General features: G+C 34.5%; 2 protein-coding genes across 3 annotated transcripts in view; both read right to left on the bottom strand.

The window, feature by feature from the left end:
* Nucleotides 1-3,499: 3,499 nt before the first annotated feature.
* On the bottom strand, nt 3,500-11,420 carry dbo (Kelch-like protein diablo). 2 transcript variants are annotated; one of them, XM_080165161.1, is made up of 9 exons: nt 11,316-11,420; nt 10,925-11,062; nt 10,504-10,597; nt 6,730-6,850; nt 6,360-6,451; nt 5,591-5,722; nt 5,197-5,301; nt 4,134-5,062; nt 3,500-3,938 (listed from the first exon to the last, which is right to left on the bottom strand). In XM_080165161.1, exons 2-9 carry the CDS (start codon nt 11,038-11,040, stop codon nt 3,737-3,739), a joined length of 1,791 nt encoding a protein of 596 aa, XP_080021287.1. In that variant the 5' UTR covers nt 11,041-11,062; nt 11,316-11,420; the 3' UTR covers nt 3,500-3,736. The 2 variants fall into 2 exon arrangements, with proteins under 2 accessions (XP_080021287.1, XP_080021296.1); XM_080165170.1 differs by having other exon boundaries at nt 11,320-11,420.
* LOC145322903 (uncharacterized) overlaps nt 11,418-13,341 on the bottom strand; it is a 59,673-nt gene continuing 57,749 nt past the window's right edge. Inside the window, exons 8-10 of the mRNA XM_080165257.1 lie at nt 13,147-13,253; nt 12,243-12,307; nt 11,418-11,953 (exon numbers count right to left, since the gene is read on the bottom strand). Of these exons, the coding sequence (XP_080021383.1) occupies nt 11,847-11,953; nt 12,243-12,307; nt 13,147-13,253 (279 nt within the window). The 3' untranslated portion in view covers nt 11,418-11,846. The remainder of the gene's footprint in view (nt 11,954-12,242; nt 12,308-13,146; nt 13,254-13,341) is intronic.

Raw genomic sequence — 13,341 nt, 5'->3', positions numbered from 1 at the left:
TTTTTAACAAATGGATCTTTTTAATTTTCTAGTGTGTTGTATTTTTTTTTAAACACTAGAAGATAAAAATTTATATATGTAGGTACTTTTTCATGCTTATAATGTTAAAAATGTATACAAAATGTAAGAAATGAAACAAACAGAGATGATTTTAACGGTCAAAAGTAAGATTGTGATTTAATCTATTTCACTTGAGATTCCTATTACTTATTCATAGGAAGCTGTAAATGAAGTTTAAGCTTTTTTGCATATTTCTTATAACACTAAACACTCGGTCTTAAATTTTAGCTTATTTTGTTAGAATGAATGCCAAAAATATGTCTTTGAACTAAAAACAATCATTAAGTTCTCACTGACAAAAATGGATTTTCTAGGTATGCATAAGAGCCAATAGTAAAATAAAACAAATGCATAAAACTCGCAGTGTCCCATATAAGGGGGGGGGGGGGGAAGTTTGTACAGTTATAGGAAATGAAAATTCAGTATCAAATTTTGGCCTGGCCGTTTGGGCTTGTTTTTATAGTTATCAACCTAATTCTTTTTGTAAAATCTCTTATATGATTGGATCTACCTGTAAAACTTTGAAAATTGAATTTTGGGACTTTCCTTCTAGGCGCTAGTGGTGCAAAAAGACCCCCCCAAACACTAAAATTTTAAGTTATGAGCTTATTTTTAAAGATATCAAGCTGATTTTTTAAATGGAAGCTTTTATTGCATAAATGAGTTGATTAGCCATCCCATATTTCATTTTTGCACCTTACCTCTAGGGGCATGTAAGCTCAAAACTTATAAATTTTGTATTTGGGGGGGTTGTTTTACTCCAAAAGCCCCTAGAAGTAAAGTACAAAAATGAAATATGGGGTGGCTAATCAACTCATCTATGTAATAAAAGGTTCCATTAAAAAAATCAGCTTGATATCTTTAAAAATAAGCTCATAACTTAAAATTTTAGTGTTTTGGGGGGTCTTTTGCCCCACTAGCCCCTAGAGGGAAAGTCCCAAAATTCAATTTACAAAATTTTACAGGTAGATCCAATCATAAAAGAGAGTTTACAAAAAGAATTAGGCTGATAACTATTAAAACAAGCCCAAACGGCCAGGCCAAAATTTGGTACCGAATTTTCATTTCCTATAACTGTACAAACTTCCCCCCCCCTTAATATTGCAACATTTAAAGAGAGAATACTTCAAACAATTAACATACAATTTATACTTTAATTGGTGTAATGTTTGAATAAACAAAAATAAATCAAGTTTGTTAATAAATTGCATAATATTTGTTATCAAAATTAATGAAAAGCCTGTAAAAATAAAAATAGCTGCTACAATTTAATCATTACCTATGCTGAGTGAATCTAACAATCTATTGGAATCTAAGTGATTCAAAATTATCTATTTAAATTTTATAAAAATAATTTAAAATCTAACACAGTTTAAAACAAATGTATGAAATTTCTTGTAACTATGTATGTATATTAATATAAGTATAATCTTAAAAACAAAGATTAAACTTTACTAGGTTAGTAAAAATAAGTAAAAATATAAAACTAAAAAGCAGATATAATACAATTATAAATGATAACTAGAACTTTGGTAGTAATCGCTTTCCTTTCTCATGCTATAATTAACAGAAATATACACATAAAAATCCTTATTTACATTATCTTTTTTTTTGATTAATAAAAAGCCAAATCAGAAACTATAATAAATTGTTAGTTTGACAATGAGACAGTGTTTACTTTTAATCGTAGTAACTTTAAAAAAAAATTCTATTACACATCTAAAAGTGATATATAATAAAGGTTGAATACATTTATCTTTTTTTATATATAAATTACAAAGCTAAAAGCATAGAAAAGCCTTATATTTAAATTGTTCTGATTTGACAGGATAGCTTTTGCAATAATTTTGCGTGTTGCGTGATTTTATTTTTAACAGGGTGTTCAAAAAAAAAATGTGCTAAATAAAAGTTATTTTTACAAAAAAGGGCACACAGTGGGATCTTTTGCCAAAAAACGGGACATTAAGGGTAGACAAAAGTAAACATCAATAAAAAAGCTTGTATTTGACGAAATGATGTAATTTCTTTTGCTTTAACTCAAAAATAACATAAATTTTGCTCCTGTTAACTTCTAATGTGCATTTGGTATGTACGTCTTGCTGTTTTGGAGGAGCGAAGCTACCCTATTTTTAAAAAATCTATAAAACTTCATAACTTTAGTTAGGATAGGAATATTTTAACAAAATCAACGTCTTTGTAAATATTTCTTCAATGCAAACAATGTTTGTGAACATGAATATAGCGTCAGGTGCACCCAGTTCGAGTCCCGGCATTTTTAGGTAGGTCCAGTATAAGTAAAATAGGACACTTATAAGGCATGTTTTCAAATGTTTTTTTTACAGATATAAACAACAATAACATAATTTTCAAAACACTTTTGATTTTGTGTTAATACCTTTATTCTAAGTCTAGCTATCTTCATTTAAAGTTTGTATAAGAATATAAACATAATTACTAATATTATATTCTCTCTCAAACGTATATTTCTCTCTCTCTCTCTCTGATGCGTATATAATGTTTTTGCAATATTATAATTAATTCGCAAAATTGAATTTCTGCTGGACCAAAACCAGTTAGAAATACAAATTTTTTTAGAACACATGAAATTTAGCAAATTTAATTGCTAAAATAAAAATATTTATAAGTCATTTTTATTTAACGACTCCTTTAACCCTTAAATGTCCATTAAAACCGCGAGAACGGCAAAAATCGTTAAAAATCACGCCAACGGCGGCAAATAACGGCGTAACGGTTGGCCGGAGGCAAATATTGCAGAAGTAAAGAAAGTTCCGCCTCAAAAAGTTAGAAAACATTGCAGAGATGACTCTAAAATGACTCCTTCCCCCTCTAACGGGGGAAAATTTGAAATTAACAAGAACGAAATTGTTCAAACCATGCAATGTAAAATGCTCAATTACTCAAAAACGGACAAGAGGCCCCAGGTTGTGAAAACTGTTTGATACACAATACATGTTGTATATTGATATTATTATTGCAAAACCCGGGGCCTCCTGTCCGTTTTTGGGTAAAATGGAGAAAACTGATTTTTTGGGGTTAAAAATCTTAATATTTTTGGTGAAATTTTCTCACAAAATGTCAATTTACACCACCAAAAAAATATTTTTTTAAATTTTTTCTTTAATTAAACATTGGTACAGGTATCTGAAAAGTACCTCAATCAAAAATTATTTTCATAAGATGAACATAAATGTATTTTTTGTTGCTTTGAAAAAATTGTGTGAAAAAATCTGGAAAATCATCAAAACTGAAAAGAAACTTTTCACTACCTTTTTTAAAAATGGCATAAATCCGCCAAAAATGAATATTTTTTAAAAATTTCTTTTCTAGCTGTCTACTTACAGCCATTATTAATTCCTAGGATAGATAAAAGTCGATTTTAAATTTTTTGGATGTCCCGATTTTTTTCAAAAGATCCCACTGTGGGGCATAACATATATAATGAAGGTAGGATGTAAACATATTTTGATATGGAAAAATGGATTTAAATTTTGGACACCCTGCTATAATCATTTGTGAATATTCAAGAATGATGGAATGACAAAACCTTATTTTTCTTAACATCCTTATTCTTGAAAGTGTATTACAAAGCCTGTTTCTGCAGACTATGGTGCTCTACCCATGGAACTCAGCGTGTTTGATGGTGTTGCTGTATATGCTACCAGAGCCTAGAATCAGACTGTGGCATACGAACGACCCCAACGCCACCGCCCAGCCGCCGGAAGTTCATGGTGCCGCACAGTTTCCAGTTGTTCACCTCTGAGTCAAATTGTTCAATGGTTTTTAGATAAGTGGTGCCGTCAAATCCGCCGACTGCATAGAGTTGGCCGTTCACTACGGCAAGTCCGACACCTGACCGCCTTAATTGAAAAAAATATAAGAAATGGTAAAGTAGTCTTGGGTTGATTGAAATGGATCAATAGCCTACAAAAATAATGTAAGAAAGAAACTAAATTATCATGATAGAAATAATGATGATGAGGAAAACAGTTTAATTTATAACATAATGAATTGTAGATTATATTTAAAGTATAAGCCTTGATAAATCTTTTTACCTGGACATCATGGCGACCATAGGACTCCAAGTTCCCGTGCTTGGATTATAAATTTCAGCGCTGGAAAGCTCAGTTTGATCATCCCTTCCGCCCACAGCATAAATCATGTTGTTGAAAACAGCACACCCCAAATGTTTCCGCCGTGTGCTCATGGAGGCGACGGTTGTCCACTTATTTGACCTTGGATCATATCGTTCTACAGTATTAAGGGGACATTGTCCATCTGAACCGCCGATTGCATAAAGGAAACCGTTTAAAACGGCAACTGCAACACCAAGACGGCGTGTGTTCATGTTAGCTACCTTGGACCATTTATTTTCTTTTGGGTCATATCTCTCTACGTGGTTGAGACATGAGACTCCATCCTGGCCGCCAACAGCGTATAGAAAACCGTCAAGGACTGCAACACCTACACTTGTGCGACAGCTCGAAGTCGGCGCAACGTCACTCGACCATTGATTTGTCTGTGGATCATATCTCTCAATGGAATTGAGATAACTTTGGCCGTCATGCCCACCAACGGCGTAGAGTAAGTCATTAAGAACAGCGACGCCAACGCCACACCGCCGTTTTGACATTGGCGAGACCATTTTCCATTCGCCTGTCTGCGGGTCATATCGTTCAACACTTGCAATAGCATCGCCCGAACACCAACCGCCAACCGCAAATAAAACTTCACCCCGCCGAATTGGTTTCCTGGGACGGGTACGTGGCCCTTGCATGTGGGGCCGTTCTTGTGGTAAGAGAAGGTAGTTCTTGGCTTCGTCTACTAAATCGCGACAAGCCTCATCGGATTTGATGAGAATGTCCGAGCCAACTGTTCCGACTAGAAACTTTGGTGATAACAGCGGCATTCGTACGTGTTGTAGCACGTGGGGCAAGTGGTTTCTGCGCTCGTTAATGTTGTATTTCACCCAAGCCATCACAGCCTAAAACAATACATTTATTAGGTAAATAACCTGTATGATATAATGTAAGTATATTTCAATTTAACATCATAAAGCTTAAAAGTAGACACCTGATTGGTCAATTGTCATACCAATCAGAGTTCAAGATTGTGTACCTGGAAAACCTGTTCTTCGCTCCTAACATTAAGTTCATCTGATGATATGATATCTATGAGTTGAGAGAGGGGAAGCAGTAAGAATTCTTCATGTTCCATAACCTCCTACAAACAAATAATATTTTTGTTAAAAGCCACTACACAAAAAAGACAAAAAATCAACAAAGATATAATTACAATAACATCCATCCCCTTTATCAAATGAGTTTCTGCATTTGGAAAACAATTCTAGGTGGAATTTTCTTCAATTTAATTTCTTTATTTCTCTCATTCACTTATCTATAATTACAACCCCCCACCCTGCCCCCCCCCCCCCCCCCAAGTTTACCCAATCAACATTTCTGGAAACTACAGATTGAATTAAATTGCTTAAATGTCTGTAGGTAGAGCTAACCTGAAATGAATGTTGAGTGAACTTGTCTGCGATCCTGAGTAGTTCTCTGCAGGCGTGTGTATCTGCAAATGCTCTGATACCCAGGCAGTTGGAAGGGTCAAGTTGACGTTTCAAGAACTCGCAACAAACATCCTTAAAAATCAAAGGATAAATCAAAAGAAAAATTGTTTCAAATTGAAAATTGAATTAAAACAGTTTAAAAAACTCATTACAGAATGATATTGCATATCAGAAGCTGGTGTGTGCAAATCTAGACACATGTACTAAAAAGTGCACGGCATAAAATAATTAGATATACATTTTGGATATAAAAATAATGTACAAAGTATTATTTAATCGTATTAAACCGCATAAGTAACTGGCTATTTTTAAATAACTCTTATTATAGACAGGGTTTCGGATCCGCATTGATTTTTTGCGGATCAGGATCCTCAAAATTTGGTCAGTGCGGATCCGGATCCTACCGGATCCGGTTCCGGATCCTTGACAATAAAAATAAAATCACCAAACCTTTCAAAAATATTTATTCTTTAATTCGAAGTCAAAAATACTTTTAATTTTCAAGTCTGACCCTAAACCTTAAAGATTGGCTCTCATCAAGAGAATGTCTGAGATTGTATATAAATTTAGGTAGATTTTTCCCTTTTTTCTGCATTTTTTTGAGTCCAAGGATCCGGATCCGGATCCTTGGACTCGAAAATATGCGGATCCGGATCCGAAACCCTGATTATAGAGAATGGCCATCATACAAAATAAAAAACCTTTGTACCTGTATTTCTGCCAACTGGAGCAGGCACGCTGCTGGAAGCAAAGTCTGGACATTACTTTCCTCCACAGTTATATGGGATGTGTAACAAAAATCTAAAATAAATAAAATGCTAATACTATTCCATAAAGTAGTACCTAAGGATTTTTTGTTTCAAGCTTGAGATCTCAAAACTTCTGAACCGATTGGGTTCTCTATTTTACATTTGTCCTGTGATGGTTTAATGTTATTTTAATGGTATTAAGCTATTTTGTTATTTTAATGGTATAACGCTATTTTTAAGCTAGATGCTAGGGGCGTAGCCGTAGGTTTGCTAATCTCTTTCATTTGATATGCCTAATGATATAGGTATGATGATTAATAAAGTACTAACCTATAAGAATTTCCATGGCAGTTTCATCCACATCTCTGATAGTAACCTCTGTTTGACTTGACTCAGACAAGGCGCCAGTAAACATGGCTCGAAAATATGGGGAACAAGCAGAGAGAATAACCTAAAGTGGAAAGTATACATATAAAATAATAATAGATTAAATTAATGGAATCAGTTATAGCGCTAATATACAATATACATGACTCGAAAGTAAAAGGAACAAGCAGAGAGAATAAATTAAAGTGGAAAGCCTATGAAATAATAATAATTTAAATGGCTAGACTCAGTTATAGCGCCAATATAAGGGGGGGGGGGCGTAATGACATAAGCTCTTAAACCGTGAGCAAAATGGTCTAAATATTGAGCTAGACCCTTCAAACTTGGTATATAAGCTTAGTCCTATAGGTATTACATCTAAATGGCAAAAAAATCCAAAATTTTTCATTTTTAGGTTAGGTTAGGTAAGAAAAACCCTGCGGAAATGGGGTTTTTAGGCTTTTTTTGGTCTATTTTGATGTGGAAACTTGCCTTAAATTGTTTTTTCTTAGGGTTTTAACTTAAATACACTGTATCTATTCATATGGACATTATTTAAGATGATTCAGCAAGTCGGGGACCGACCCCAGGGGGCTAGGTGGGTAGCCCGCAGGGGTTAAGTTCATTTTTCCCAATATATTTGTTGTGATACATCAAATTATAGGTTTTTTAGGTCAAGGAACTCAAATTCAGAGCTAAAATAAGCATTAGACTAATCTGAAGCTAGCCCCAGCGGGCTAGGTTGGTGGCCCGCAGGGGTTAAGTGCATTTTTTCTAATATATATCTTGTTATATATCAAACTAAAGGTTTTTTAGGTCAAGAAACTCGAATTCTGAGCGAAAATTAGCATAAGACTGACCTAAAGCTAACCCCCCCCGGGCTAGGTTGGTTTTCTGCAGGGCTTAAGAGCATTTACCTAACCTAACCTAGAAACTTACTTATATTTTCACAGGTTTTTTTCTTGAATAAACTGTGTCTATTCATAAGGACTTTATTTAAGATGATCCAGCAAGTCGGGGACCGACCCCAGCGGGCTAGGTGGGTGACCCGCAGGGGTTAAGTGCATTTTTTCCAATATATATGTTGAGATACATCAAATTATAAGTTTTTTAGGTCAGTTAACTCAAATTCAGAGCTAGAATTAGCATAAGACTAATCTGAAACTAGCCCCAGCGGGCTAGGTTGGTGGCCCACAGGGGTTAAATGCATTATTTCCAATATAGATCTTGTTATGTATCAAAATAAAGGTTTTTAAGGTCAAGAAACTCAAATTCAGAGCTAAAATTGGCATAAGACTTACCTGAAGCTAACCCCTGCGGGCTAGGTAGATTTTCCACAGGGCTTATGTGCATTTTACCTAACCTAACCTAGAAACTTACTTATTCTTTTTTGTTTTTTTCCTTGAATAAACTGTGTCTATTAATGAGGACATTATTTTAGATAATCCAGCAAGTTAGGGACCGACCCCAGCGGGCTAGGTGGGTGGCCCACAGGGGTGTAGTGCATTTTTTCTAAATTATGTGTTGTCATACATCAAATTATAGGTTTTTTTTATGTCAAGAAACTCAAATTCAGAGCTATTTTAAGCATTAGACTGACCTAAGCCTAACCCCCGCGGATTAGGTGGGTGGCCTGCAGAGGTAAATTTTCCAAATTATGTGTTGTTATACATCAAACTATAGGTTTTTAAAGTCAATTTGGAGCTAAAAAAAAACACAATAGCAACCTGATGCTAGTTTTTTCGTGGTATGTGGTATACATTAAATTTAAAAATTGTATCCCATTAGCATATTAAATTCTTCCACCGCTAACATTGTAATATCAAAATTTAAATTCTTTCAAATATATGCCATATAAATGTAGTTTAACCAATTAACCAGGAAAAAATATGCAGTTCACTAAATTAAGTTCAAATGCATTTCGTGAAACTACCCCTTTGAATTTCTGGACCTAAAAAACCTATAATTTTATGTATGACAACTAAAAATGCACTTAACCCCTGCGGGCCACGCACCTAGCCTGCTGGGGTCTTAAATCTTAAATAATGTTCTAATTAATAGACACAGTTTATTCCAGAAAAAAAAACATAAAAAAACAAGTAAGGTTCTAGGTTAGGTTAGGTAAAATGCACTTAAGACTTGCAGGCAACCCACCTAGCCCGCTGGGGCTAGCGTTAGATTAGTCTGATGCTTTTATTAGCTGTAAATTTGAGTTTTTTGACCTTAAAAACCTATAGTTGGATGTATGACAACACATACTTTTAAAAAAAATGCATTTAACCCCTGAGGGACACCCACCTAGCCCGCTGGGGTCGTTCTTCGACTTGCTGGATCATCTGAAATAAGGTCCTCATGAATGGACAGTTTATTTGAAGAAAAAAAACCTAAAAAAAATATTAAATGTAAGTTTCTAGGTTAGGTTAGGTAAAATGCACTTAAGCCCTATGGGCTACCTATCTAGCCCGCTGGGGTTAGCTTCAGATTAGTCTAATTTGAGTTCTTTGACCTAAAAAACCTATAGTTGGATTTATCACAACATATATATTAAGGAAAATGCACTTAACCCCCGCAGGCCACCCACCTAGCCCGCTGGGGTCGGTCTTCGACTTGCTGAATCATCTGAAATAAGGTCCTCATGAATGAACAGTTTATTCCAGAAAAAAACCTAAAAAAATAATAAATGTAAGTTTCTAGGTTAGCTTAGGTAAAATGCACTTAAACTTAAGCCCTGCGGGCAACCCAGCTAGCCCGCTGGGGTTAGCTTCAGATTATTCTAATGCTTATTTTAGCTCTGAATTTGAGTTAACTGACCTAAAAAACTTATAATTTGACGTATCTCAATATATATATTGGAAAAAAAGCACTTAACCCCTGCGGGCCACCCACCTAGCCCGCTGGGGTCGGTCCCCGACTTGCTGGATCATCTTAAATAAAGTCTTCATTAATAGACACAGTTTATTCAAGAAAGAAACCTATAAAAATATAAGTAAGGTTCCAGGTTAGGTTAGGTAAATGCTCTTAAGCCCTGCAGAAAACCAACCTAGCCCGGGGGGGTTAGCTTCAGGTCAGTCTAATGCTAATTTTTGCTCAGAATTTGAGTTTCTTGACCTAAAAAACCTTTAGTTTGATATATAACAAGATATATATTAATAAAAATGCACTTAACCCCTGCGGGCCACCAACTAAGCCCGCTGGGGCTAGCTTCAGATTAGTCTAATGCTTATTTTAGCTCTGAATTTGAGTTCCTTGACCTAAAAAACCTATAATTTGATGTATCACAACAAATATATTGGGAAAAATGAACTTAACCCCTGCGGGCTACCCACCTAGCCCCCTGGGGTCGGTCCACGACTTGCTGAATCATCTTAAATAATGTCCATATGAATAGATACAGTGTATTTAAGTTAAAACCCTAAGAAAAAACAATTTAAGGCAAGTTTCCACATCAAAATAGACCAAAAAAGCCTAAAAACCCCATTTCCGCAGGGTTTTTCTTACCTAACCTAACCTAAAAATAAAAAATTTTGGATTTTTTTGCCATTTAGATGTAATACCTATAGGACTAAGCTTATATACCAAGTTTGAAGGGTCTAGCTCAATATTTAGACCATTTTGCTCACGGTTTAAGAGCTTATGTCATTACGCCCCCCCCCCCCCTTATATTTCGGGCTCGAACCAACTAAATACATTTTTTAACGGTTCAACGGACAACTGTCAATACAATAAACATTGTATTACCTTATGTGCATATATTTTCCTGTTTCCAACATTAATGACAACATCACAGAGATCATGTAATTTTCTTATAAGATTCAACTCGCTCAAAGTTGACCTAAATATTATTAGAATGTTAATTCAAAAGTTTTTAAAGTTGGGATATTTTTTTCTGGCCTTTGTTGTTTATCTTTTCAATTATGCTCTATAAATCAAATGTCTTCTGTGGTTTTGGGCTATTTTACTGACCTCCATATCCCCACTCCCTCCCCCCTCCCTCCCAAAGAAGCTAGGGACGAAGCAACTAGTGTTTTTAAAAAGAATTGAGAAGCTGTTATTTTTATTAAAAATCTGAAAATTTATCAATTTGGTAATCATGTATTAAGGGATAGGTCAATTTTAAGAAAATGAATCTCGTCAGTTAAATCAAATAAATCTAAGTTACCTGGCGTGTTTATCACTCCTGTACTCCATCCTATTGGGGGAGGGTGGACGGTCCACCATGATGTCGTGTACCATGTCTCCCATGGCCACTTGTCTGCGGGTATCTTCCATCATCATGGTCACGTGTCAGAAAAAACATCTTAATTTATTGTTAGTTTAAACTGACGATTCTTCAGGAAAAAATGTAATACAACATGCAAAAACATAAGATTTTTCATGAATATTAAAAGTGATATGGACATTATTAAACACTAAGCAGGAATACGTTTTCTTTTTAATAATAGTTTATAAGTAAAGCCAGTCCCCATCTCTCTACTTTGGCTTAAAAAGATTGTATCAAACCACCGTTAAAAAACCTATGGTAAGTGGATAAAATAAGGAAGATCAATTACCTACTTGCTCATAGAAACATCTACATGTTACATTTTCGTTCACATTTTCAATATTTTATGTGTGACCCATTTTTATAAACAAATAAAATACTTAATTGTCAGTCTGAAATATATAAATATGTTTTAAGTTATGATAATCTACAAACTACGCCAAAATTTTGTTACAAAATATCACAATAAACAACAAAAAAAATAAATAAATGCCAAAAGTCATTACCTACCTAGGCAATTAAGAAAAGTAATGCCAATTTTAAAGTCAGTCTTCAGTATAAGTAAATAAATTTTCCAAAAAATCAAGTAAATAGTTTCCAAAAATATAATAGGCAGTAAAATTAATGAGCATTTCAATAGAAAAAAATACAAGTATATTTCTTTTATTACAGCCGCAACTGAGGTTAATAATGCATATAATAAATCTGCTTTTGATTGCACTCTAAACGTAAACGTTTTATGAAGTATTTGATGCAAAACTAATGAATGCAAGCATTTTTTGTTTAAACTTCTATAAAACATTTAAATATGTGAATTGATTCAAGTTTTAATGAAAGGAATAAGCACTGGAGTATTTTCCACATATCTCTGATATTCAGGATCTTCACCCCACTTCTTTTTACCAGCAGCCGCCAACAAAGGAATACCTAAAAAAGTCTCTTAAAAAAGATTTTTTTCATAAAAAAAATTATTGTCCAATCTCTGTCCATTCTTTTTTGAGGACCATTGTTTGGAGGTCCATAGGGCCAATCAAAGACAATAAGACAAGAAAAAAACAAAAACTATTTGACTTTCTCAAAAGGCATGGAAAGAAAATATTGATCAAAATATTGTACAGAAATGCATGGATAATTTTTTTTTAGTGAATAAATGAGCTTTATTTGAACACAATTATCAAAAATAATAATGTAAGGTTATGCAATTTATTTTGCTTACCTGAAACCTTTGTAATCAGAAGCATGACTAGAATAGGTGACAAAACGGAGAGGTAACCTAGGCCACTAAAAAAGGATTAAATTAATTCAAAACTGGTTAGGTAAAAACTTAATTTACACATATTTAGATTTTATGTGATGTTTTATTTATTTTGATCATTTTTTTTCTTGTGTAACAGTAACAAGCCCTTTTCACTCCACAGGGGAAGCATAGGTCGCTGACAATTTGTCAGTGTTTCTGTAACAATGTGGCTTTTTTTATGGATATGGAATAGAGTTGTCCGCCCTAGGCCCTATGATTGCGGTGTAAAGCATCCAATTGCCCATCAGACAACCAACCCTTTGATTGCACGACCTTTGTCTGAGAAGTCCTAACTGTGCATGGTAGTGAGTTGCGCCTGTTTTGGGCCAAGACCTTCACCTTCCCGACGACGAGCGGATGGGCTACGTATTGAGCCACGGTCACGGGTCTTTTCTTAGTGTAGAATTATATTATAATTCTTTTAATTAGCGTCGAGAATATCGAAATTAGAATTAGGTACCTAAGCAAGAATGACACGACGGAGAAAGAAAAAAGAAAAACACCTTTTTTCGATAAAACTTAAAATCATTATTATGTAATACAGACAAGCAGGCATGGGTGAATTGTAGAGTAGCTTACTACGAAAAATAGAAAACATACTAAGGGAGAAAGGGAACATTGGGCTGTTTATTACACCAGACCAAAAAGTATTTTCATTACGTTTTCTTATTAGTTGGCTTTTTTGATTGGTTGGTTCACTTAGTTGAGATCCAAACGTTTAAACCACTAATTGCAATCTACAGAAGGGATAATTTTGTGTATCATTAATGGGGAATGGGATGTACATCAATTTATTGGCCATTGTCTTATCCCTGAAACTCACCTTAGGCTGGAAGAAGCAGATATGTATAGTCCAAACCAGAGGCTAATTTCCCCAAAATAATTGGGATGGCGGGAAATACTCCATAATCCAGTTGTAATGAATTTACCCTGAAAAAAGAAACACAGTAGGTACCTATGCGTGTTTACTTTCTAAGTTTATAATTTATCTTTTCTTGTTGTGATGGTTCATCAAAAC

This window comes from Acartia tonsa, chromosome 1 (genome assembly GCF_053477335.1).
Source record: "Acartia tonsa isolate MP-2025a chromosome 1, ASM5347733v1, whole genome shotgun sequence".
Lineage (NCBI taxonomy): Eukaryota > Metazoa > Arthropoda > Copepoda > Calanoida > Acartiidae > Acartia > Acartia tonsa.
Note: the sequence above shows the minus strand (reverse complement) of the source record. Positions and strands in the feature narration are given on the sequence as shown.